Source organism: Colletotrichum lupini, chromosome 10 (assembly GCF_023278565.1).
Source record: "Colletotrichum lupini chromosome 10, complete sequence".
In the NCBI taxonomy this organism is placed as follows: Eukaryota; Fungi; Ascomycota; class Sordariomycetes; order Glomerellales; family Glomerellaceae; genus Colletotrichum; species Colletotrichum lupini.
The window spans coordinates 1-23,974 of NC_064673.1; the positions used below are offsets into that span (position 1 = coordinate 1).

General features: G+C 47.1%; 8 protein-coding genes across 8 annotated transcripts; 3 read left to right on the top strand and 5 right to left on the bottom strand.

The window, feature by feature from the left end:
• Positions 1 to 2,178: 2,178 nt before the first annotated feature.
• Positions 2,179 to 3,938, bottom strand: CLUP02_17217 (uncharacterized protein; the record flags this gene model as incomplete). The annotated part of the gene is made up of 3 exons (XM_049296130.1): positions 2,179 to 3,033; positions 3,103 to 3,260; positions 3,377 to 3,938. The coding sequence occupies 3 exons, from the start codon at positions 3,936 to 3,938 to the stop codon at positions 2,179 to 2,181; spliced, it is 1,575 nt and encodes a 524-aa protein (XP_049137354.1).
• Positions 3,939 to 5,446: 1,508 nt separating this feature from the next.
• Positions 5,447 to 7,223, bottom strand: CLUP02_17218 (chromate transport protein ChrA; the record flags this gene model as incomplete). The annotated part of the gene is made up of 4 exons (XM_049296131.1): positions 5,447 to 6,734; positions 6,801 to 6,922; positions 6,990 to 7,037; positions 7,101 to 7,223. The coding sequence occupies 4 exons, from the start codon at positions 7,221 to 7,223 to the stop codon at positions 5,447 to 5,449; spliced, it is 1,581 nt and encodes a 526-aa protein (XP_049137355.1).
• A 652-nt stretch (positions 7,224 to 7,875) lies between these two features.
• CLUP02_17219 (dienelactone hydrolase) lies at positions 7,876 to 11,995 on the top strand (the record flags this gene model as incomplete). Its single annotated transcript, XM_049296132.1, has 9 exons — positions 7,876 to 8,176; positions 8,261 to 8,704; positions 8,761 to 9,489; positions 9,622 to 9,721; positions 9,877 to 9,969; positions 10,027 to 10,203; positions 10,262 to 10,429; positions 10,502 to 10,621; positions 10,678 to 11,995. The coding sequence occupies 9 exons, from the start codon at positions 7,876 to 7,878 to the stop codon at positions 11,993 to 11,995; spliced, it is 3,450 nt and encodes a 1,149-aa protein (XP_049137356.1).
• A 415-nt stretch (positions 11,996 to 12,410) lies between these two features.
• CLUP02_17220 (primary-amine oxidase) lies at positions 12,411 to 14,565 on the bottom strand (the record flags this gene model as incomplete). The annotated part of the gene is made up of 2 exons (XM_049296133.1): positions 12,411 to 14,392; positions 14,463 to 14,565. The coding sequence occupies 2 exons, from the start codon at positions 14,563 to 14,565 to the stop codon at positions 12,411 to 12,413; spliced, it is 2,085 nt and encodes a 694-aa protein (XP_049137357.1).
• Positions 14,566 to 14,937: 372 nt separating this feature from the next.
• On the bottom strand, positions 14,938 to 15,483 carry CLUP02_17221 (uncharacterized protein; the record flags this gene model as incomplete). Its single annotated transcript, XM_049296134.1, has 2 exons — positions 14,938 to 15,200; positions 15,291 to 15,483. Coding segments are annotated over 2 exons (456 nt in total), but the record flags the coding sequence as incomplete, so codon positions are not given.
• Positions 15,484 to 15,816: 333 nt separating this feature from the next.
• CLUP02_17222 (choline transport protein) lies at positions 15,817 to 17,421 on the bottom strand (the record flags this gene model as incomplete). Its single annotated transcript, XM_049296135.1, has 1 exon — positions 15,817 to 17,421. The coding sequence occupies one exon, from the start codon at positions 17,419 to 17,421 to the stop codon at positions 15,817 to 15,819; it is 1,605 nt and encodes a 534-aa protein (XP_049137359.1).
• Positions 17,422 to 20,014: 2,593 nt separating this feature from the next.
• CLUP02_17223 (aldehyde dehydrogenase) lies at positions 20,015 to 20,300 on the top strand (the record flags this gene model as incomplete). Its single annotated transcript, XM_049296136.1, has 2 exons — positions 20,015 to 20,136; positions 20,192 to 20,300. 2 exons carry the CDS (start codon positions 20,015 to 20,017, stop codon positions 20,298 to 20,300), a joined length of 231 nt encoding a protein of 76 aa, XP_049137360.1.
• A 1,932-nt stretch (positions 20,301 to 22,232) lies between these two features.
• Positions 22,233 to 23,541, top strand: CLUP02_17224 (aldehyde dehydrogenase (NAD+); the record flags this gene model as incomplete). Its single annotated transcript, XM_049296137.1, has 2 exons — positions 22,233 to 22,450; positions 22,530 to 23,541. 2 exons carry the CDS (start codon positions 22,233 to 22,235, stop codon positions 23,539 to 23,541), a joined length of 1,230 nt encoding a protein of 409 aa, XP_049137361.1.
• Positions 23,542 to 23,974: the final 433 nt, after the last annotated feature.

The window sequence follows — 23,974 nt, forward strand, 5'->3', positions numbered from 1 at the left end:
CCTAACCCTAACCCTAACCCTAACCCTAACCCTAACCCTAACCCTAACCCTAACCCTAACCCTAACCCTAACCCTAACCCTAACCCTAACCCTAACCCTAACCCTAACCCTAACCCTAACCCTAAGGGCCGTTGTATATTTAGAAATAGGTTTAGCGCGGTATTCTCGCCTTAATATTAAAACTAGATCTTAGCCTCGAGTAAAGCGTCTCGTAATCTTTAAGTACTTAATATAGGGTTATTTTTACCTCTAATATATACTAAACTATAGTATAAAAATATCCGACTTTCTATTTATTTATCCCCTTATTTAGCTAGGTTTTCGCTAGCTTATTAATTCGATTAATAAGCTCTTTGAGGATCTTTACTCGCAATTTACCCTCTATTATCCTAGCTATAAATATAAGAAAAATCGCTCATAGCTTAAATAGGAGCTTTAGGTTCTTATTATAGGTCTCGAAGCGGCTTCGGATTGCGTTAATTATACTAAAAAAGTCGTTTTAATCGAAATTACGTACCGCTTCGTAATAGTAATTAGAGGCTTTACTTACGAGTATAATATTAATTACTAAATAGTATTAGTATTCCTTAATCCGACTTTTTTATAATAATTATAAAACATCGTTAGGGTTTTTTATAAGACATTATACTTCCCTCTAAAATATAATTTCTTTTTTAAGAAGATCTTTTTAAAGTTTATAAATTGCTTTATATTTATTATTAGATTTTTAGTATTTATATATAATCCTTGCGTCGCTACGTATTATTGATAACTTTGGGTCGTTTACCTCTTTTTTTATTAGCTAATTGGCGCCAAATTTTGCGTTAGTAGTAGTAACGAGTTATAAATTAAAATAAGTAGAATTATTAATTATCGTACTTTTAATACTATATTTTACCTTAGTATATCCTTTTATAACGATAGATTTTTATTAGTAATTATAAGGAGGAAATCTAAGTCGTTTACCCTTTTTCTAAATTTATTAAAGCGATTATATGCTCTATTAACCTATACTTAGTTTTATAATACGAATTCCTCCTTTATAATTATCGCTATTAGTATTTTATATAGCTCTTATAATTATAATTACGTTAGTAATACCCCTCGCTTATAAAAGAATTTATTAACCACTTTTACGATTCCTAGGCTTATACTTATGAACTATTCGTTTAGTTAATAACTAAGGTCGTTTATAATCTCGTAAAATAGGGGTTATCCCTATAGCCCCTTTTTCTTATAAACCTCAGTTAAATAAATTAATACCGCGTTAATTTACTTACCGTTAGGCTAATCTATAATTTTATATATTTACGTCCCCTAATAGTCCGGGTTAATATTTACCTACTTATAAAAAATTAAGATTCTATTTAGGATCGGGTTTCGTCCTCTTCTTCTTTACCCTAACTCGCTAAGGGTCGTACTTTAGCTTATACTTAAATTAATAATTATTAGCGTATTTAATCTTAATAAGGATATATCTAATCCGCGCGCTAGTTATAATAAATCCGTGCTTTTACTACTTAACGAATTTATTAAGGTCTAGGAGATTCTTATTTCCTCTTACCGTCTTATTACTACTCTCGTTTTTATTATTTTTAGTAATTATTATTACCTTTTTAAATCGCTAGCTATCGTACCTACTAGGATCCTCCTTTTTATTTAGTATAAAAGGGTAGGTTTTAGTAGTTCCTTTTAATAATAGTAATAATAGACGTTTATATTACTACAAGAAGACATAGTAATTAGTCTCGGGATCTTTATTAGTTAATTTCTAATCGCGGGCCGGCTATAAAAAAGTCGTTTAATAAAAAAGCTACTCGGGGCAACGGTAAAAGGCTAGTTACTTAAATAGTTCCGTTAATTAACATAGTTTAATATAATAAACATCGACCTCTTATAAATAATAAAGGGCTATAATTACTTAATTCCGTATAGTATTTAAGAATTACCTCTTTTTTTATTTATTTTTATAAGGTTAATTAGTATAAATCTCTTATCCTATATAGTATTAAGAGGTCGTCTCTTTTATATAACGAGATACCTTACTAATCTATAATAATAAAATTTAATTACTAATTAATATTAGTATCCTTATTATAGGGTAGTTAGTTCGAACCGTAGTTAACAAAGAGATTAATTAAACTATATAAATATTTACGTAGGTATAAAAATGAGGTTCTAACCGTAGGTAGGGCTGGCTATAATAATTATAAATAGGGCCCCTAATTGGCCCCTGCGTAGTCGGCCGTACGCCGCGGTTAAATTGGACTTCCAATCCGACACTACATTTCTCCGTCTGGCTTGCTCATCAATGTCGTAATCATCGTCGTCCACCTCCCAAGCCTCATCCAGCATGCGTGCAATGTTATCTGCGTTCGCGGTTTTGCCGTAGGGTTGACAAATACCGCAAGCTCGGCGCAGCGACTCCATCCAGGAGGGCCGATGTCGCAAGATGGCAACTTCTAGCCGTGCCGCGACATATGGATATAGGAGCGAGTTAGATGTGAGCAAGTGGCTATACTCGGGTCGGTTCCGCGTGTCGCAGAGGGCATCAATGGCTGCCACAAGGCGACCGACGATGACCTCCGTGGATAGAGCTAGCGATGAAAGACATGGGTCTTTCCTCAGTCGCCGGCCAGTGAGGATCCCCGCAAAGCGATAAGCTTCCCATAGATGGATTTGAGGTATTTCTCCAACCTCTCCTGGCCATGAAATGAAGGCACTTTCTGAAGCTTCAGTCTGAATAGACGAGAAGATATCTAGAAGTGACCTAGGCAAACTAGTAACTCCTTCAATCCCATCATCCTGCTCCGTATTGTTGGATCTCTTGCCCTGTCTCAATCTCTGCCACAGGCATAGTGTCGTGGTGGAACGGCCACGTACGAACGTCGGTATGTCCCTCACTGCCATGAGTTCAAGGGGAAAGTGGGTCTCAGGATTGTCTAGGACTGCAGACGCGTGCAAACTCCCTCCTAGGCCATAGACGGTCATCATTAGTTCCAAATGAACCGACCACGGTGTGCCTTGGAAAAGCTGTGTTGGTTGAAGGGAATTGTTAGAATATGAACGACAATCAAATACAGGTCCTTCAGGGGTGCTCACATTAAGCGTGCAAATGAACAGCCCGGCGTACATCACTCCAACGTTGATGCTGCCGTCGTGATTCTCAAGCTGTTTACGGAATAAATGTAGCCCGCGAACGTAGTACTCCTCGAACAGTGATGAAGGATTGTCTGGGCTTGACACATAGAGATGGGTGGCTATGAGAATAGAGCAAAGGGCTTCCGAATCACTCGCAAGGCGGCGAAGGCTTGTTCGGAACCAGTCATCTCGATGAGTTGAATATAGAAGAAAGATGGTGCTTTGATCAACTGACAAGTTTTGTTAGCCCAGAATTCTTTCAGCCCATGGAAAATATTCGTCCGCGGCCTTGAGTTGACAATTATTTGGATCGAAGACGTACATCTTTCGTAAAGATCTCGATCCTGCTCTGTCCAGCCCGCCCATGAAAATCCCTCTAGTGAGGACATGGGGGATTGCAGGGACGTCTGGAAGGCCTCGTTCAATGTACTGGGCATCTCAGGACCTGGAGAGCGAACCACTGGAATCGGCTTTGAGGGGACATTTGTGTTTCCTATGAAATTTCGTTCTGGTGGGATTGCCAATTCGAATGACGAAACTATTCCACTAGATGGCTTTCTGGACGTGCGCCTCCACGGCCTTGTCGTCTCTGTAGGCTCGATATGGAGCGTCTCTGACGGTTCCAGCGCTCCTGTATACCGGCGCCGTGAAGCGATGCCGGCATCCCAACGCAATACGACATTGTAGCCTGCACATTTGATACCCTGACCGAGACATTGCAGACACTCGGGTTTGGTCTCGTCGCACTTGCAATGGCGCCGTTTGCAAGTCAGGCACCCGCTACGGGATCGTGACATGTTTGCAGAGAGCTTGCTCTCAGGTTATCGATGTTGGGGTGGCTTTGCTGAAAGAAGGAGTCTTCGATGGGGAGGTGTCCAAAGGAGTTGAATCAGTCGCTTGACGTCACAAGTCGGCTCGTGTACTGCGGTAAACCATGGGACTGCTTAGTAAGACGTCTTGTGGATGGCCGGTGATAGTGCGGCTTTCGTTGAGTTCCGGGTTCAACTCCCCATGTGCAAAAGAAAGCAAGAGTTTTCAGTACGTGGGTGAAGCCGGGACGCTTTATGAGTCAAAAAGTCAACCTCGAGTTGACCGTTGTGTACAGAGCCTGCAATTCTCGACAAGTTGTGAATTTGAAGCGAAATAAGCTGCCGCAAATAGTTGGGTACGAAGAAAGTCTGTAGACAGGTTTGAATACTGCCGTCTCAACCCTTCCGCAAGCTGATTCCGAGCACCTCGCATAGTGCAAGACAAATGTCGTCTCATTCGTTCTGGAGCATCGTTTAGATGAATTCATCACGCAAATGTGATTCCTCGTGTGACTGCTCCACTATATTGGTGTCCAGCTCTCAGCTTTTTTATGATTTCCTATGAAACGTCAACGATAACTGGCCGAATGTGTTGATAAGGTAGAAGAACTATCATCCGCATCATCCTCAAAACTCGCCACATGACCTAGTCATTGATTTGGAATGCAAACATGTCACATGTTGCTGTTCGCTTTCTCCCTCCCCTCCGTGGTTGCTGTGCCGGCTGAGTTGATCGAGCATTAGTCGGGATGCACCATGAGCACTCGAGCGGATGTCCATCATCCCTAGAATATTGAACGGCGTATTCTGTCAGCTTGGAAGTCCATCGTGCTCCAAAAGGTCAATCACCAATGGCAGCAGCATTAAGATTACCAATTACTCCGGGCAGTGAGCGGTTTAACGCGTTTGTGAGTTCTGCCCAATTGTTCGCCATGGATTGAGCGTACATAAAGATGCCAAAGATACTAGGAACTGTGTTGTCACTCGGACGGTGAATTTTGATCAATACAGGAACATTCAAGACCATTATGTCGTGAGATGAAGAATTGATAGAATGTAGGGGATTGGCCAACGATGAAGGGAGTAGGATGATCTCCTGGGCGGCGATGAGAGATCGCTGATATAAACTGAGCAAAGAGGTCTCATAATATATCTGCATTTCTTCCATGCTCGTCCACTCAGTACACTGAAGCCACTTGGGCTGACCAACACACTTTTGATACGTCGTGCAACAGATAGGAACCCTGGGCCTCATTCAACCTTTTCAGACAAATCCCAAGCTTGTTTACGCAATTATTACAAATCATCGCTCAAAGTTAGAATTTCAGCGGGCCTTGACTTCAAGTCAACAAGGAAGCTATTAAGGATTCGGCGCTTATGTACGTTCTCTCCACCTTTTATCTGTAAGACAGGCGTGGTGAATGGGCTAAGTTCCTCTGTCAGGCGGCGAGCCCAAAGCCCTTTTCGAGCTCATCCTCTTGATCTAATGCTAACATCTACGTAGACACAACGCCATACCTAACCAAACCCATCGTCGCCCCGAGTAAGACCGCCAACGGCGCTGCCAACTTATAATACCGTCCCCCGACATACGCAGTAGCGGTGACAACAACCCACCAAGGGTCATCACCTAAGCTCCTCCCTGACTGGAAGCCCTCGTCAAGGTACCCGACCTGCCAGATCCGGTAGACTGCAGTGTAGATCAGCCCGACAGCTGAGGCGTTCACGCCCCGCACCATGGCCTTCACCCAGGGCCTGCTCCGCAATGCCCCCCAAACGCCCATGGTGCCGTGAACAAGGACTAGTCCTGGGGTGAAGATGCCAGCAAAGGCGATGGCGGCGCCTATGCTCGCAGGATGTCCCGCGTTGGCGGCAGTCAGGCCGCCCAGAAAAACAGCAAAGTTGAAGTTGGGGCCAGGGAAGGACTGCGCAATAGCAAGACCGATAAGAAAATCCCTCGGAGATACCCAGCCCTCGGCCACAATGTACTCCCGAAGTAACGGAATGACTACAGGGCCGCCGCCAAAGATAATGGTTCCCGCAAGGTAGAGATTAGAGAACAGACTATAAAGGACTGGAGGATCTGGGATCATTCCTCGAATGGCCATCACAGTGATGAAAGTGGCGAAGAAGGTTGCTATGATAGCAGCGCCGGTTTTCCAGGAAAATTGCAGTTGGAATTCCCTTGGAATAATCCGTGGCTCGGACCCAGCTAGAGAGCGGCGTGCATCGGCTTCCATAGGCGGCGCAATCGGACCCTGTTCGGCGCGCGAGGTACTGGCGACCTGATGCTCGGATGGTGAAGGCCGGAGAATGGCAGGTGAGATTGCCGTGTGGCCAGCGTTTCTGTCTTGCGGCGTGGACGTTCGCCTACTTGATGGGAGGTGAATCTCACCGCCAACATCCACACTCTGGAGGGTTGGGGTAGATGATCCACCTTGTCTCTTGCCGAGTAACGCTCGCATCATCTCTCTGGCCCGCACCACCGGCTTTTGAATCAAGCGGTAGTCGTGTACGATAGCCGAACAGCCCGCAGCACACATGAGTACTGGAAAGAACCATATCGCGTTATACATTATGCCCGCTGCGGCAGAGAGAAACACGAGTGTCCTTGTAAGCTTGTCATTGATGCTTTTGTCCGAGAGCTCCACGGCTGCATGGGCGATGATGCCGACAGTGGCGGCGTTGAGGCCGGAAAGAAGTGCATAGACTGCGCGCGGGAGACTCGACCCGATATAAGAAACGCCCAAAGAGAGGCCGTACATTCCTAGGGCACCGGGTAAGCTGGGATGCGATCATTAGACGGGTTTGCGATGGTGACGATTATTAAGGAGTCCCGAGAGCACATACCTCCAGATCATGAAGGCTAGGATGGCGCCGAGAAGGCCGTCTTGGATGAGATTGATGCAATAAAGCATCTTGGTGCTAGCCGGCCCAGAAAGAGCTTGGGAGATGCTGAACAGCTCTCGATACTAGGGTTCGCATAATATTAGCAAGTGAAAGCGATGGTTCGCGAATGGTGGCAATTAAAAGTCGTACCATTTGATCATCGATCCATTGCAGACGTCTCACGAATCGATCATGGAACTAATCCAGCCCATATGTAAGCAGCTGGCCTTAATGACATGGAGATAGCGAGGTCCTGTGTACTATTTTGAAATGCACTGGTGGCCCTCCAAACGCCGTCAATCCCAGATGCCAATTAACCTTGAAGGTGCCGGCCATACGCGCTGCCTTCTCTCGTAGGCTTTGCTCCCAAGCTGGAGCACGCATTTCTTGAGCAGCGACCAGGACAAAGTGAGTAAAAGTTTGCGTCGGGCGCGATCCAACGCCTTCGCGAAGCACACAGTTGAGTCGGCCAGGTGATGCCCAAAAGAAAAGGCCTCAATTAGGACGAGATACGTTACGATAGGGAGAGTTGTGTCTTCACAATCTCGCCTTTACGCACATCGTCTTCACCAGCATTCGGTGGCCCAATCTGTCAAAATTTTGGCGCAGCGCACGTCATATCCCGTGACATCTTAGCGCATGCCAAGATAAAGTCTTATGTTCACTTTCCACAGAATAGAGTATCAAGAATCTGAGATGGGCGCCAGGGAACGTGCATTCTGTCATCTTTCTGTAAGTAGGACTACCTCTAGGGAAGTCCGAATGTAAGGGAACACGACACAGTGACGCTCATAAAGAAGACCTCGTCTGTTCACCTCTTGCGCGATGTGATTGGTTGTGAATGCACTCCACAGACGAACGGGTCTGTGGACGATAGCTCGGGGACGGGCATGACGTCACAAGCAGGCGATTTCAAGTTCTCCCACGATGTATTATAAATGGGAGTAAGTCGTTTCTACTATCCTATACACTTCACAGAGCAGTATTTATCTACATGACTTAGGCAGGTATACCGAGACTGTGAGAATAACAAATCATGAATATCGACATCCCAAAGCTGGTCAAGGCCGCTGTGCCGGATTCCGAAGGACGAAATGCGCGCATCGTCTCGGACAATTGGAATCGCCCCGTCCACAGAGATCCTAACTTCCTGTCCAAGGACTTTCCAAGAGGTCGACCGAAGCTGTATATCAGTGCGGAAAGTGAAGAGTTTGACCAACTCACGCTAGACGAGTGGCGCGATGAGGACTTCGATGTGGAGTACCTCCCGATGGGGGGCAACGCGAAAGAGTACCGCAACAAACTCCGATCGTTGAGCAAAACCAATATGGGCCCTTGTGAGACATTCGGAATCGTGGGTTAGTAAAGTGCCATTACAAAATCAAAGAGAAGATACAAAAGCTCACTCAACCATTCGAAAGCATACGGAGATGCCGCAGCTGCCTGTCTTGAACACTATCATGTCATGGACAACAATCCAGAGTTCAAGCTGGGTCTTCTCATTGCCTACTACCCAACGGCGATCCCCGATCCCAAGGGCCACTTTCCTAGCAGCATTTCCGCTCTTGTTCATCTCGCCGCGGGGGAGGAGATTGGTGTCACAAAACAGAGCCAGATGGTGGGGATTCAAGGGAAGCGACGCACGACCCGAAAAAGGGTGGAAAACGGCATGGGAATCGGAGGAATGCTGCAGCTGGCGTATCCGAGTTACACCTACGATGCGGAGCCTGGTTTTGCAGAGCACGATTTGGACGAGTACCATCCAGTCTCGGCTGAATTGGCATGGAGCCGAAGCCTTGGTGCGGCGAAGAAGGCGTTCAATAATCATGCCGACTTGGAGCTCGTGTTGGAGCAAAATGTGCAGGGTAAGCATTTCGCTTACTTTCTGGGCCAATTGCTCTCAACTGCGTGGACAGATGAGCTTGCGATGTCCCCAATGATCTCGGCGAAGCGGATCATGGCCCAAGACTCGAAGCTGACCTATTTGCAGGCAAGTTCTTCACTCGCAACCTAAACCAAACCCTTTCATCGTATACAACACACAAGACCCCTCATGTCACTCACATTCCGACATTGACCGGCGGAGTCGGAGCGCAAGAGCTGGAAGCCTTTTACAAGCAATTCTTCAACAACCCCCCGTCAATGAAACTTACGCTTATTTCCCGCACTATCGGGACTGATCGTGTCGTTGATGAGGTTCACGTCCGTTTCAAACACACGGAAGAGATGCCATGGATTCTGCCAGGCGTCCCAGCAACGAACAAACGGGTCGAGGTGCTTGTTGTTAGCATCGTTGGGCTGAGAGGAGGCAAACTCTACCACGAGCATGTGTATTGGGATCAAGCGAGCGTGTTGGTGCAAGTTGGCTTGCTAGACCCGAATCTTGTGCCAGAAGCAGGGCGCAAGATTGGCGTTGAGAGACTCCCCGTTGTCGGTAGAGAAGCAGCAAGAAGAGTTCTGAGAGGGTGGGATGACAATGAAGGGGAGGCCGACAATGAGCTTGTGCCGGGCTGGCATGAAGAAGCGGTCGGAGATGAAAAGACAGCCAAAGGCAAGCAAAACAGTGGAGGGACGACCAAGGACCAGAAAGGGGGTCAGAAGGAGGGACATCCAGCCGCGAAGCCGTTAACGGAAAGGCCGAAGCCTACAAGTACAACATAGAACTGGCCTTGCTTGTGTTACACGGAACCTATTTCACGCGGGATGAGGAATTGTATCGATGTTCAAAATCTCATTACATTCTCCTTTGCACGTAGGTAGGCTTCAACCTACACCAATTGAGCCATTATGTTGTATTTACCGTTCGCGGGTGATCTATACATCGGCAGCTCGATGATGCCAACACCAATCGATGGCATTACAGCAGAAAATAACCAGGTCGCGTTCGGACAAGTTTAAACAGGGCGTTATCGAGCGCTCAGCAACCTAACAAAACCTTAGATAAGAGATCATAATCCATCTCCGGGCAGGGCACGGATGCTTTGCTTACATCATCATTGTAATGCTTATCTCTCTCTCTCCGATACGGAGGATGCAGTCCAGAGTACGTAATCCTTGATACATCCAATGTTAATGTCGGCGTGTCGGGCTGCCTGCCCCGCATCTCCACCCACCACATCCCCCAATGGGCGTAACCAAGCAGCCACGCATCCAAGTCACACGGGCCCGGCACACGCTCGCTGGGAAGATCCCTCCTCCTTGGCTCCCTGCCCGAACCCATGGCCGGACAAGTCTGGATTCCTACAAAGTTCTCCCCGCTCCCGTCCGCTGAACCAACTGCAACCTTTCTTTCGATTCATTCACGGGATATACTTACGTCAGAAGACACCTTCGCCGTCACTCATACACTTTGCTGCCGTCAACAGTAAGGCCCCATCAAACCCGTGTCTTACTTTCTCCTTGTGTTGGCCTTCCCATCACAGGCGTCTGCTTGCTTCTCAACTTTTGACATCCTCCTTCTCTACCTCATCTATTCGTCAAAAACCCGCCTTACCTGCCGCATGGATCGTTCAAGTCGGAATCAATTTGGTGGCAACACATATTGTTGCCTATACTGCCAAAGAGTGCCCAGTAGCTCAAGTATGCCGGATGTGAGTCGCCTTCCAAGTTCCGTGTCTCTCTATAGTCCTAGATTGAATGCCGCTAAACTGGGCATGCTGCAGAGACTCCTACTTCGTCAACGCCCACCGAGAAAAATCCAATTTACAAGTCCATCGCTTGAATCTATTTGAGCCTCGCATCCACAACCCTCGAAACTCCCGGAGAACATGCCTCCCAACCGAGTCAGAGTTGTCAAGGGCTCTTGTTGGTCCTGCAAGAAGCGACGCATCAAATGCAGTCTCTCTAAGCCGACTTGCCGCCAATGCGCTGCCTCCGGCACCAAGTGCGACTACAATAGCCGACTCATTAGATGGAGCACACGGCCAACTCCTCATGTTCCTCCAGCCTACTGCATCCCACGAAACGACTTGCACTTGACCGTTTACCTTGAAGTGTGCGAGCGGCGCGCTCTTGACTATTTCCATCTTCGCGTCTGGCCACTTCTCTCCACGGCAGAGGAACCGTGTGCTCCTCCGAGTTCGGTGGCTCTGGAGCACCGCGTCGTTTTGCTCGCTGCTTGTTTGCTGTCTGACTCTCACAGGCTCCTACAAGACGGTACGCACGACCACGATTCTCTCAGCAAGAAGCGGCTGGAATGCCTGGCTGCCGTTCGAACCGAGATAGACCGCTGCTGCGTTGAGCCCAAGAGGGATGGACCCACGACCGGGCTCTTATTTGCCGTCATCCTCTTGTACTTTGATGACGGATACATGGGTTGCGTCCTCAAGTCAGCCTCGACCTCTAGTCATTACAATGGCATCCTAGCTATCCTCGAGCATTTAGGTGGCATCGAGGCCGTAGTGTCGACAGCCCCCGAGCCGCTGCACATGCTGCTCTCAGAGTTCGCGACGACGGATCTCACAACATCCATGATTCAGGGTAAGCCTTCGGCATTCCCTCCTGACGTGTGGCACCGGCTCGATAAGGGCCCTGTTTGGTGGGGTCGTGACCCGTTGGGTAGATGCTCCCTGGCGTCCGTCTTTCGCGAAATTGCCAAGATGGGCCTGTACCTACAAGCGACGACAAGCATGGCCGAGGATCTGTCTATCGAGCGCATCCGCGAATTCGAAGCGTCCCTTCGTCCAGTCTATGCGCCACTGACTGTCGCCGATGCTGACGGCCAGAGCCCCTCCGAGGTATCCGACTGCTCCACGTCTGCAACAGAAGCCGAGGCTGTACATGCATTCACCCTCGTCCGCATCTTCCAACACACCGCCTTGCTGTACCTGTATAGAGCCATTTGTGGTCTTCCGACCCGTCACCCGCTTGTGCAGCAGCATGTCAAATCCTGTCTCGCTTGCATATTTGAGATTCCTCGGGAGGCAAACAATCTTAACTGCATCGTCTTCCCGCTGTTCATCGCCGGAGCCCACGTTTCAACGGCAGAAGAGCAAAAGGCCGTTCTTGACATGGCTGACGTGATATACGATGATATGCGATTCGCTTCGATCGACGCGGTCAAAGCTTTCTTCAAGACGATTTGGCCGTCCAGATCTGGGGAGAAGACCTGGCTTGAAATTTTCAGCCATCTCAGCCCACACGTCCTAGTGCTATGATTTGTTAACTGAGGTAGCGTGCGGTTGGGCTGTGAGCGGTGAAGGAAGTGTTATACATATCTGCAACCCCATAAAGGGGTCGAAACGAACATGTGGCCCATAAACAATCCTACTTCATTTAGTTGTTTGTAATTGATCCAAATTCGTGGCAATGAAGTCCTGAATACACAATTTCATCTCGAGGTGAGCCATTTTCTCAACTGTAGTAAACATAATACGGGGTCTTCACATGCGAATTCCTGGCCGGAGGGAATACAAGACTTGATAGTGATGAAAATCAGCATTCGGTTTTGTTGTTTTGCGGGAATGACTGTACTGTACTACATATAAGGTACTACTATGAGGATTGAACGCTGCTACCAATACCTGTCCCCGCAGCTATCGTTCCAGAGCCTGTCGTCAAAGGCTGGGGGCGTCACAATTTGCTGTCTCTGGTGCCACAGCACGACTCGGCAGGCTCCGACTTGGCAAATGCGTTCTTGGATGTCTTGTCCACGGCAACAATGGAAGGCGGCACCCACAGAGCTGGGTTTTTCTTGAAGAAGTTGGAGGCTCTGATCATGACCCCAACAGGCTCAGCTGGCATGACCGGGAAATCCTCGGTGCGCGGGAAGTGTGTCAGGCCGAACTGGATGTAACAGACGATGTCGGTATTCTCAACCGGCTCCTTCTTGCTGACCCAGTCCACAATTGTTGAGTTATGCGGGTGGCCCTCATCGCCGCTCGATTGGCATACATAATCACCCGCTGGAAACAGTTCATAGTCCTTATACGGGGTGACCCAGAGCGCCTTGCGGGTGAAGGCAGCTCTCTTCTCTACCATGCTTCCAGGCTTAGCGAGTATGGTAGGGCAGTTGTTGTTGAGAATCTTGTAGGCGACAGGCTTCTTAGCCACGGGATTGATGCTGTTGGGGTTGATGATGTCCCAAGAGCGGCCTGTCTCATGGCAATAGTCGGCGCCACCGGCATTTCGGATGGGTGTCTTCTTACAGTAGAAGCCGTTACCATAGAGATTGCCAGGGGACCCGAGAGGATCATCGGAAAGCGCCGCATCATTCTGCAGGACTGAATTGTTGGGCCCATCGACTTCTGGGTCCACACGCAGAGAGAAAATGTGCTGGTGGTTGTGGGCGTTGATGAACGGGGCGACTTCTGTACCGTATGGGGCCGCCGTTTCACTGGGGTGCATACAGTAGGTATTGAGCATACCTGTCAACTTGACTTCCAGCTTGTAGGTACCATCCAGGAGGAATGTGTGGTAGAAGCAGTACTCATAGTTCGCAGCTGTGATGATCTGCGAGATGATGAGTTTGCGGTCGCGGGCTGAGATGACGGTACCGTCGCGGTAATCGGTATGTTTGTAAAGCAGACCATTGTCTTCCTCGTGAATGCAAATGGCATTCTTGACGATAGCCGCTTCACCGCTCCCAACAGCCATGATGGCATCCATGTAGTGAATCGCTCCCTTGCAGTCGCATCCGAGCTTGAGGGAATTGGTCATGAAGCCAGTGCCATACTCGCCCACGTCGAAAGCGTGCTTACGTTGGTGCGGAGGGTCCGGATTGCCATAGGGTACCACCATCTCGACCACGCTGATGCGGTTGAAGAGGCTTCGCTCACGGCCCTCATCGTCAATCCTGACGTCGGACAGAACAATACCCTCACGGTAGTTGAAGCCAATATGCATCTTCAATCCCGCCCATGAGATCTCGTTCTCGTCCATGCGGAAAGAAACGCCCTGCGGCTGGCTAATGTCGATGGGCTTGAGCCTGTCCTGGTAGCCATTGCTGATGAACTCGGGCAAGTAGTTGTGCTCCTGGAGAGACACCTTGGTGCGCTCGCCGTTGACCAGTCGGATGTCGACGGAGAGAACTTCGGCCTTTTCAGTGTCGACGACGACCGAGAAGTCCAACGGGTGGGCGTATTGGTTGTCGTCGGGAGAATTGCGATAGTAGACAATGCCCTGCTGAAGGCGGCGATCGGTACCCCATCGATGATCGAACCCAATGGCCCACGCGTCGATAAAGACCTTTGACATGTCATAGATGCCGATTTCGCGGCAAGCTTGAATGACGCGAGGGTCAGCTCGAGTGACGGTCTCGCAGATGTCTAGATCCTCCAAGGTGAGAGTCGGGGCAACATCCGCGACATCCTTCCACAGTTCCACCTGAGTGCTTTCCAAGTTGACAACAACCTCAGTCACCTGGGAAGTTCCCTTGGTGATGACAATGGCGAAGGCGCGGCGTTCAGGGCGAGGGCCGAGACCAGACTTGAAGGCAGCGTATTCGTTCTTCTTGGGCTCGCGCAAAGTCAGGCAGTTGAATTTGAGCTCCTTGGGACTAGCATAGTTCTTGATGAGTTTCGCAGCAAGCTGAATCTCTTCAATCGATAGCTGATCTTCAAGAAGGAGTCAGTAAGTAGCTCAAATATCGTGATGATGCAGAAACGAGGGAGTTGATGTTCATACCCAGAGGATGTACTCGATGCTGAGTAGACAGATTTGGAACGGTATCGCTGGGCTCTTCCCGGAAGATTGTGTAACCGGCTCTAGAAGAGGTGTCTGCAATCATGATGAGGGCTGTCTGGGCTGTGCAAATATTCCATACGGTGGTATTTGTGATTCGACCAAGGTCGATTGTTGATAAGTGATGAAGTGAGAGACCTGGCAAACAGGATGGAGGGCTGGTGTGAAAACGATGCGAAGTAGTCTTCGGTTTGGTTCCTGGTAGAGAAATGTGACTGGTAACAGATAGAAGGCAAAACCGTAATGCGGGCAAGTATACCTCTTATAGTTGGAAAAGTGATGCTGGGGCGTCTGTGGACGTGACAATCGTACGAGGGCCAACTGCAGCGTCTTGCGGAGCTCTCCTAATGACAAACGTAAGATAAATTGCAATGTGCACCGTCATGTCAAGACCACAGTGCAAGCAACTCTGGCGTCTTCATAGACCCTGTCGCCGGGAGTCCCTGTCGAGCGACTCGCGCTTGGCAATTTCGGCGCTGCTTAGCCCCATTCTGTAGCGGAACAGCGGAAGGCGGAGATTTTGGGGAGAGCAGAGACCGGGCCGGGGTGCGACAAGTGGACCGGCATTGCTGCCGGGCGATTTCGTAATTGAGTAATCAGATTCGATCTCGAGGCAGAGGGGATTGCAATCAAAAGCGCGGTTTGAAGCAACAGAAGAGCGATTCAGATTGGTTCTGAGATCTGAGTGTGTCAAGGTGAAAGTAAGTGTGAATAACGACAGGTGTGCATGAGGTGTCTAGTCAAGACCAAGGGATGCCATGGGCAAGTTACTTACTGAATTAGGAAGGAAAATCGACCATGCAGCCCCCCAGGGATCCCCAGCCCCTGGACCGAGGGGGCGGCGGCGGCTGAATCGGCACTCATCTCGGGGTGAGACGCGCTCAACGGAACGGTGGGCGGGCGGGCATGCCAAGGCCGGCGGGCTCAAATTTCCATCAACCCACTTTGTCTTGGGAACGGGTTCCACTGGTAATGAATGTGGCACACACACGTCACGTGCGCTAGTTGATTATGTTGATTGCGTCTACGCAGTAGTGACCCTATTCTTGAGCCTGAAGGATTCAGGCATGAAGTTTAAGAAATATCTATCTAGTGCCAACATGGAGCAATCACCTTAAGATACCAAGATCAACGAGTGTACTATGTAAAACTTAGGTTGATTAAGGTTGAACCATGTCCCGGCTCAAAGTCTTGTTTACGGAAACATACGATATTGAACTGAATGCTATGCGTAAGAAGATTCGAAGAGTAAAAGCTAACAGCGTGTACATTGCATTTGTCTGCTCGAAGATGGCGCCTAATTCTTACGAGGAACCGGAGCAATAGTCACCTCGGCATTCTGAGCCTCAATAATTCGCTCTGCCGCATCATCCGTCTTGAGATACGTGTACTGCCCCTTGATGAACCAGAAACCCAGAGTCACCACCATCATGACTCCAAAGACTGCGATTGCGTAATTCATATCAGCTGGTGCTGGATTGGGTGCCGATGGAAAAAAGAAAAACACCGTAGTAATAGCGCAGTAGATGACGGAGATCCAGTTGATTGCCGGGCCGAGGCGTCCCAATCTGAACTCTCCAGGCGGAAGCTTGTCTCGCCCGACGAGTAGGAGAGTCAGGATAGGCATCCCATAAGATATCGTAAGGGCGATTGTGCTGACACTGAGAATCGCCTCGAGCACCGTGTTAGCAAACATGTAGAGCACGCCAACAACGCCAACAATGGCTCCCTGAAGCCATAATGCGCGAGCCGGCACACGCCAAGCCTCATTCACCCTTGAGAAGTAGCTGCTCCAGGGCATCCCGCCATCTCGCGCAAATCCCCAGGTAAGACGAGAGGCGGTGGTAACAATACTGATAGCTTGACCAAGACCATTGAAGATGAATAGGGAGAGCAGGACAGTTGCCCCCTGCAGTCCGACAGCCTCATGAACTAGATCCATGAAAGGCAGACCAGTAGGAGGGTTTAGGATGGTGTCAAGATTCTGGATACAGAACAAACACACCACCATGAAGATAAACCCAGTAAGAGCTCCCAGTGTGACTGAAAGCCAAATAACGCGCGGAATGTTTTTGCGAGGTGCCGGGATTTCTTCAGCCAAATGGACAGCGGAGTCAAAGGCCGTCAACCCATATGCAGCTTGAAGAAGGCCTGTAAACCAGGTCACCCCGTCTCCCCAGCCAGTCTGGTTGATCCATTGTCCAAAGACGAATGAGGCTGGCTGGAACTGCAAGTTTGGTCTGACTCCAACGGAGATGAGAAGGGCCAGGCTGAAGATGAAGAAGAGTCCGATAAAGCAAATTCCGACAAAGTTGTTGAATGCCGGTAGTATAGCATCTTTCCGGCAGGCAACGAGATTGGCGACCGTAACCACCAGAGTGACGGCAAGATAGAGAAGAAAGTTGATCCATCCAACACTGACCTCGGACCAGTCCGGCACAAAGAGAACCTTCATGCTCAAGATAAAGTTGGCCATAAAAGCAACCTGTGAGGCAGAAAGCGTCCACCATCCAAAGGTATTGATCCATGCGCAGAGGTAGGACACAAAGCGGCCAGATGGCCACAGACGGAATATCCAGTACGCCTGTCCCAAGGCTGTTGGCATACTACTGCAGAGCTCCCCCAATGAGACGGCCACGCAGATATTGCAAAACAGGACGAGGACGAGGCCCCAGAGAATAGCAACTGGTCCGCCGCTGGTGATACCGCTCGAAAGTCCTTGCGCAAATGTAGACCAAGTTCCCAGTACGGATATGGCGAGGAATAGCATGCTCATCCTACTGAATTTTCGCGAAAGGGCCTGGTCATGGCCGAGATAGGCGAGATCCTGCGCATCTTGAGCGACCTGGTCGGCGGTCTTTAGATGGTCGAGTGGTGGATTCGATTCCGGGTCATTCTCCATAGCTCGGGACAGAGACTGAAAATCTGAGTTGGCTGAATGGCGAATCCGATTATTGAAATTTTGTGTGGTTTCGTTTCGCGCGGGTGCGTTGTCTGGGCTGTGATGGGACTCGAGAGGGAGTACGGAGTTGAGGTGATCGCTTGCAAGAGGTGCGAAGTGCTTTTTGTATGAGATGCAAGGATGGGCTGTCAGCGCCCGAAATATTCCCCTGGAATTGATAAGGAGGCGGATTGCTAGCAAGGTTGCAACAGCCTGGGTAGATCAATGTCGCGCTCGTTCCCTAATGCCCTTCTTTCATATGCTGGCAGCACCCGATATTCGATTCGGATACGGATACAGTACGTTGTATCAAGATTGGTGTGATGAAGATCCGCAAGGTCGAATAAGAGCGCAGTGCGCGTACGGACACACTGCCCCTGTGTCTGCGTATGTTTTGGCTGTGGGTGTGACTGGTCTACACCCGCCATGCCAGGCTGATTACAACAAAGTAGCCCGGCATTGTATTCCGTCAAAGTCACGGCCCGGTCGACGAGTACTTGAGTAAGGTTTGACAGCCGTTGGGCCATCGAAGTAAATGCCTTCATCAACTGTTCGCCTCCGAGTTCCCGAACCATCACGAGTTACTTACTCCCGCTATCACAAGATCAAGGTCGCGTTATCTGCAGGAAGTACGTACTAGTTCAGACAGTTGACACCTTGGAATCGCGGGGTGAGCCCCACAGAGCTGGTATCGGCGGGTCGTTCCCAGTATGCGTGGATCGAGTCAGTGCCCCATCAGAAGAGTTCACAACGTCATGGGTGGCCCCAGTCAAATACCTGTTGACCAAGACCAATCCAAGCTAATTGCATTACCGAGCTGATAAGAACCCCCCCCATCCTAGACCCATTTCTACCTAGAGGGCTCTTGAGTAGGTGGCCGGATGCCGCGGGGAAAATGTAACATGACCAGAGTGTCGTCTCTCGAGCTCTTCAGCTTCTCCTGCCCTGAAAGGAAGTGAAGCAGCCTGCTACACATGTCCATCCGCCATGTCGCTCGCGGTCCATAGACATCTGTTGTATAGTGTCATTGCGGGTGTCGGCAATCACTCCACCAGGAAAGCTTGGGTCAGCGCTACATGGTGGAAAGGGGTGTAGAGAAGAATGGGGTTGGATCTGTTGGCTCGGCCACAAAAGATTTCTGGCACAAACGGAATGAGCGTTGCTATGTTGTGAGTTCGGTCATCTCATCATCTCTAGCTATGAAGCTGGAACAACATACAAATTTATTCAAGAACACTCTCTCTCTAGATGTCAGTAGGTCAGTGATGATTGCCCAGTGTAGGTATGGTGTCCTAGCTCACGGACAATCGTGTAAACGAGGTCAACCCTAAAATAGCCTTTGAAAAGTTCTGGCTCCTCGACTGGTACCTGTATTTGCGTACCTCATGCAGCTCGGAAAGTGTGCTTTGAGGAGTGGATGAGATGTCCCCTTGGTCTGCCATCCATGGAGCAATCCTTAATCGATGGGTCCCCCACCTTGTATTACATCAAGTCTCTTTCAGTGAAATATCCGTGCTCCGTCCTGTTTACGAAGGATATCCATGACCCGTGACCCGTGAAGTGAGCACCTCGCGGAGTCGCGCAACTTGGGCTTATTGCTTTCCTTTGAGTCGAGACATTGCACCCCGAGTAAGGGGTATCATAATTAGCCCCAAACATGAACTTACCACGGGGTCCGCTAGCCGCTTATCATTGAACCATTCCGACGCTCAGAACGCGTTCGAAGTCAGCTTTAGGCACAAGGCACCTACGGGGTACTGAATCTCTACGAGCGTTGATAGAGGTTGGTCAATGTCTAGATCATGGCCTAGTTTCTTTCCCGATTGAGCTTGGCTCTTAGCCATCTGATCAACTTGATCTGATACCAGCGGTGCGGCGAGACTAAGGAGCACCCTGGCACATTGGTTCCGGTTTGCCATCGGCCCTTCGGCGAGCTAGAGCTGGTACCTGGCACGTGGTGTCGCCGGGGTAAGCAGCTTGGCCAAATTTCTTTCCTAATTTGGCGTGCAATGGCGCCCTACCGTGGTGTTATGGCAGGGAATTAGAGATCTATCACCCAACAACCGCGTTCCAAGCGCGTCTAGCCGTCGGGAAGACTCTCCACAGTGATCCCAAACGTGGTTTCCCCTCACATCCATAGGCTTGAAAAAGATATGCGATATCGGTCAGCTTTAAGCCTCATTTTGTCGCAGTTTGCAAGCTGGTAGCTGGTTTCCCGCACAGTGCTTGTTCGTTACGTTGGAGGCACCCGGTGGGAGAGAGCAGTCCCGGGCCGGGGCATTTCTCACAAACAAGACTCCGCAATGTGGGTAATGGCAACGGGTTTCGGCAATGGCCTCATTAGTCAGTAGATAAAGGCAAGCAACGGCAGTGATTGATAGCTCTTTTAGCCCTTCGCAGATGGCTTAAATGTCTCTCGAAACATTTCTCGCTAGCTGTACCTAATCAGACGTGATCGTTCTCGGAATCGGAACTTACTGCATTTAGAGAGCTTAGCAAACTTCCCTTTCTTCTTGCACTTCGTAAGAGCATTGAACTTCCCGACTCCCACAGGATGGCTTCTGTGAAGTTGACCGCCCCAAATGGGCGAACATACCTCCAGCCTACAGGGCTATTCATCAACAACCAGTGGATAAAATCGTCTGATGGCGGTAAGATTGTCAGCATCAATCCTACGTATGGTCTCACATCTCCTCACCCCTAAAGCCATGTCGCTAATAAACTTGCGCAGCAACGAAAAGGAAATCATCTCAGTGTACGCAGCGACGGCTCATAATATCGATAAGTCAGAACACCCCCATTCGGCCACCCCCCCCATTCGGCCACCCTATCAAAAGTAGGTCCAGGCACATCGCTACTAACTATAGTTAATTAATTAACTACTTTTTACTACTATTATAATATAGTTACTGCCCTTATTAAGTAATTCGACCTCTACGGTTCGACTAGGACTAATTAAACACTCGCTAGCGTCTTCCTAAGCCCTCTTTATATCCCTAATATTAATAAACTTAATATTTAAGTCTATTTAAATACTTTTCTTTTTCCTAGGAGCTATATACTTAACTCTAGTTTCTAAAACTCGAACTTATTATCAAAATAAAGTTAATAAAAAGGACTTTTTATTAAAAGCTTTTTTAATTTTATAAAAAAGTAGATATTAAGTATTATAACTAGGCCTAAGCTCTATAAATAGCTTTAATTACTTATAGAAATCGCTAGCTTTTTTAAAAGTTAACTAGTTAATAATAGACGCTATAAAAGTCTAATTAACGACTTTAGTAATATTAGTAATTATTTACTTAGTATTAATAGTATTATTTAATAATATAACTAGGCTAGATAATACTATAAAATTACTAAGAAGTATAGCTATATTAAGTAGTTATAGGCTAGTTATTTTCTAATTACCTTATATATTATCCCTTATTAAACTAAGTAAATAAGTAATAATATAATAAGCTAAGAAGTACTACTTTTTAATAATAATAGAATTATTTGTTATATCCTCCTTACTAAGCTCCTTTTTATAATAAGTTTTAATAAGACTAAAAATAGCTATATTTAATAACTAGAGGATATAAGAAGTATATAATAATAAAAATAATAAATAAACGTTATTAATATAATACTCTTATATAAATTCTATTATTATATAACTCCTATACTTATTTAAAATTAATAGTCGAGGCTTTAGTTATAAGTTAGGTCCCTTAGTTAAGGGGGGCTTAGTTTATAATAAAAAGACTACTTTTAACTATATAAGGGTAGTCTAATCTATAGTCTACTTATTATTTATTATTCTAAATTCTTAATTATTAAGATTTTTAAAATTAAGGGGGAACTATTATTATTAAACCGACTTTCTTTTATAAATTAGTAGTAGTTTAATAGTTCTATTATTAATAAAAATATACTTAATAATAAAGATTTAAAAATGCGATTTAAGCTTTTTTTTTTATATTACGTTAGTCTTAGCTATGCTTAAAACTAGCTTATTAAATCCCTTATTTTTAAAAATACTAATCTTATTTATATTATATTTATTAACTTATTTAATATCCTTAATTTTTCAGATATTAAGTAATCGGAACTAAGGCTTAATTACCTTAATAAATACTTTATTAATACGCCTTAAATTTATAAAATAACTTCTCTAAACTTTAATAAATAGGTTCTATTTTAAAAAAATATTTATTTATCTCTTTTTAAAAAGATAATTATCCCCCTAGGCTTATAAAACTTACCTAGCGAATTCTCTAACTTATTTATAAATTAATATAACTCTTAAAGTATATTAAATACGAACTTATTTAGCTAGCTTATTTTCTTATTAAAGGGGAAGCCTTTATTAGTTAGTAAAAGTAATTATCTTAGCTTATTAACCTCGTTAATAATTCTAAAATATATTCTTTAAAATACCGAACTTAATTAAGGCCTTTGTGATTAAAGTACTATTTTTAATTACTTTAAGTATTTAAATAACTTTATTTTTAGTATATAATACTATAATATAATAAAAAATATATATATTAAAAAGAAAGTCGTTTAGATAATAATTATAATTATTATAGTAGTTTATAGATTAAGGGTAGGATTTTAATTAGGGGGGCTGGGAGGGATTTTTGGGGTGGCCGAATGGGGGGGGTGGCCGAATGGGGGTGTTCTGACTTAGTGCAGTCCAAGCTGCGCGGAAAGCCCTTCATCACCCGAGTTGGAGGGACTTGCCTGCCTCGGACGGCGGGAAATGCATGGTGCGCCTTGCCGAATTGATGGAAGCACACCGCGAGACACTGGCAACTATCGAGACATGGGATAACGGCAAGCCATACTCGGTATCTCTCAACGAGGATCTCACCGAGGCTATTGAGACCTTGACGTACTACAGCGGTTTTGCAGACAAGGTATTCGGCCAGGTAATCGAGACTACGCCTGAAAAATTTGCCTATACAGCCCGCGAACCAGTGGGAGTTTGCGGCCAGATCATCCCGTAAGACGCACCAACTCCCTCATTCTTACTTTTGCTTCTCTACACCAAGAACTTCAATAACAAATTCCAACGACTACAGTTGGAATTATCCCCTGGCAATGGCTGCCTGGAAGCTCGGCCCCGCCTTGGCTTGTGGTAACACTGTCGTCCTCAAGCCGGCGGAGCAAACACCGCTATCCATCTTGTATTTCGCAAATCTCGTAGTAGAGGCAGGATTTCCACCTGGTGTGGTCAATATCGTCAATGGCTCTGGAGCTGTCGCAGGCGCAGCTCTTGCATCCCACATGGATGTTGATAAGATTGCATTCACAGGGTCTACCGAGACGGCGAAACGAATCATGAAGATGGCGAGTAATAACTTGAAGAACATTACGCTTGAGACGGGTGGCAAGAGTCCACTAATTGTGTTTGATGACGCTGACATGGACTTGGCTGTCCACTGGGCTCACGCTGGCATTATGTCGAATCAAGGCCAGATCTGTACCGCGACCTCGAGGATTCTAGTGCAGGACACTGTCTATGACAAGTTCCTGGCAGCTTTCCGACATCAGGTCATGAAGATCTCCAAGGTCGGAGATCCTTTTGAAGAGAGCACCTTTCAGGGACCACAAGTCACCAAGGCACAGTACGATAGAATCCTCTCCTACGTCGACATCGGCAAGAAAGAGGGCGCACGGCTCGAGCTTGGAGGCCAGCCTCACCAAGCTAACGCCCCTGGTTATTTTATCGAGCCCACGGTCTTTACTGAGGTCACGCCTCAGATGAGGATCTTCAAAGAGGAAGTATTTGGTCCCTTTGTCGTCATATGTCGTTTCCGTTCCGAGGAGGAGGCTATCGCCCTGGCCAATGATACCGAGTACGGTCTTGGAAGCGCTCTGTTCTCCACAGACCTTGCCCGCGCCCATACTGTTGCAAAGAGAATCGAAGCAGGCATGGTATGGATTAACTCGAGTAATAATAGTGATTGGCGAATTCCATTCGGTAGGGTCAAACAGAGTGGGATCGGCAGAGAACTGGGAGAGGCTGGACTGGCTGCTTACTCGAACATTAAGGCGATTCACGTCAATCTAGCCAGACGTTCAAAGTTGTAGCACGCAAGCTCTAATTACCGGCTTCATCGGTCATTCAGAGTAGCAATACGTTCAAGTAAAGATTATATTAAATACTATAGATCAAGCCACGAGAGCTTCGAGCATTAGATATCTCGGAAGCTAATACGAGAAGGAGTTCGACAATTATATAGCTTTCTACCCATTCTATTCATTAGCTTATAGTGAAAATATCGGTAATTGTTAGTATCCCTATTATAGGGTAGTTAGTTCGAACCGTAGTTAACGAAGAGATTAATTAAACTATATAAATATCTATATAAGTATAAAAAGGAGGTTCTAACCGTAGGTTAGGCTAGCTACGATAATTATAAATAAGGCCCCTAATTAGCCCTTACGTAGTCGGTTATATATTACGGTCGAATTAGACTTTTAATCCGATACTAACTTTTTCTTTTTTTTATTAATTTAACCG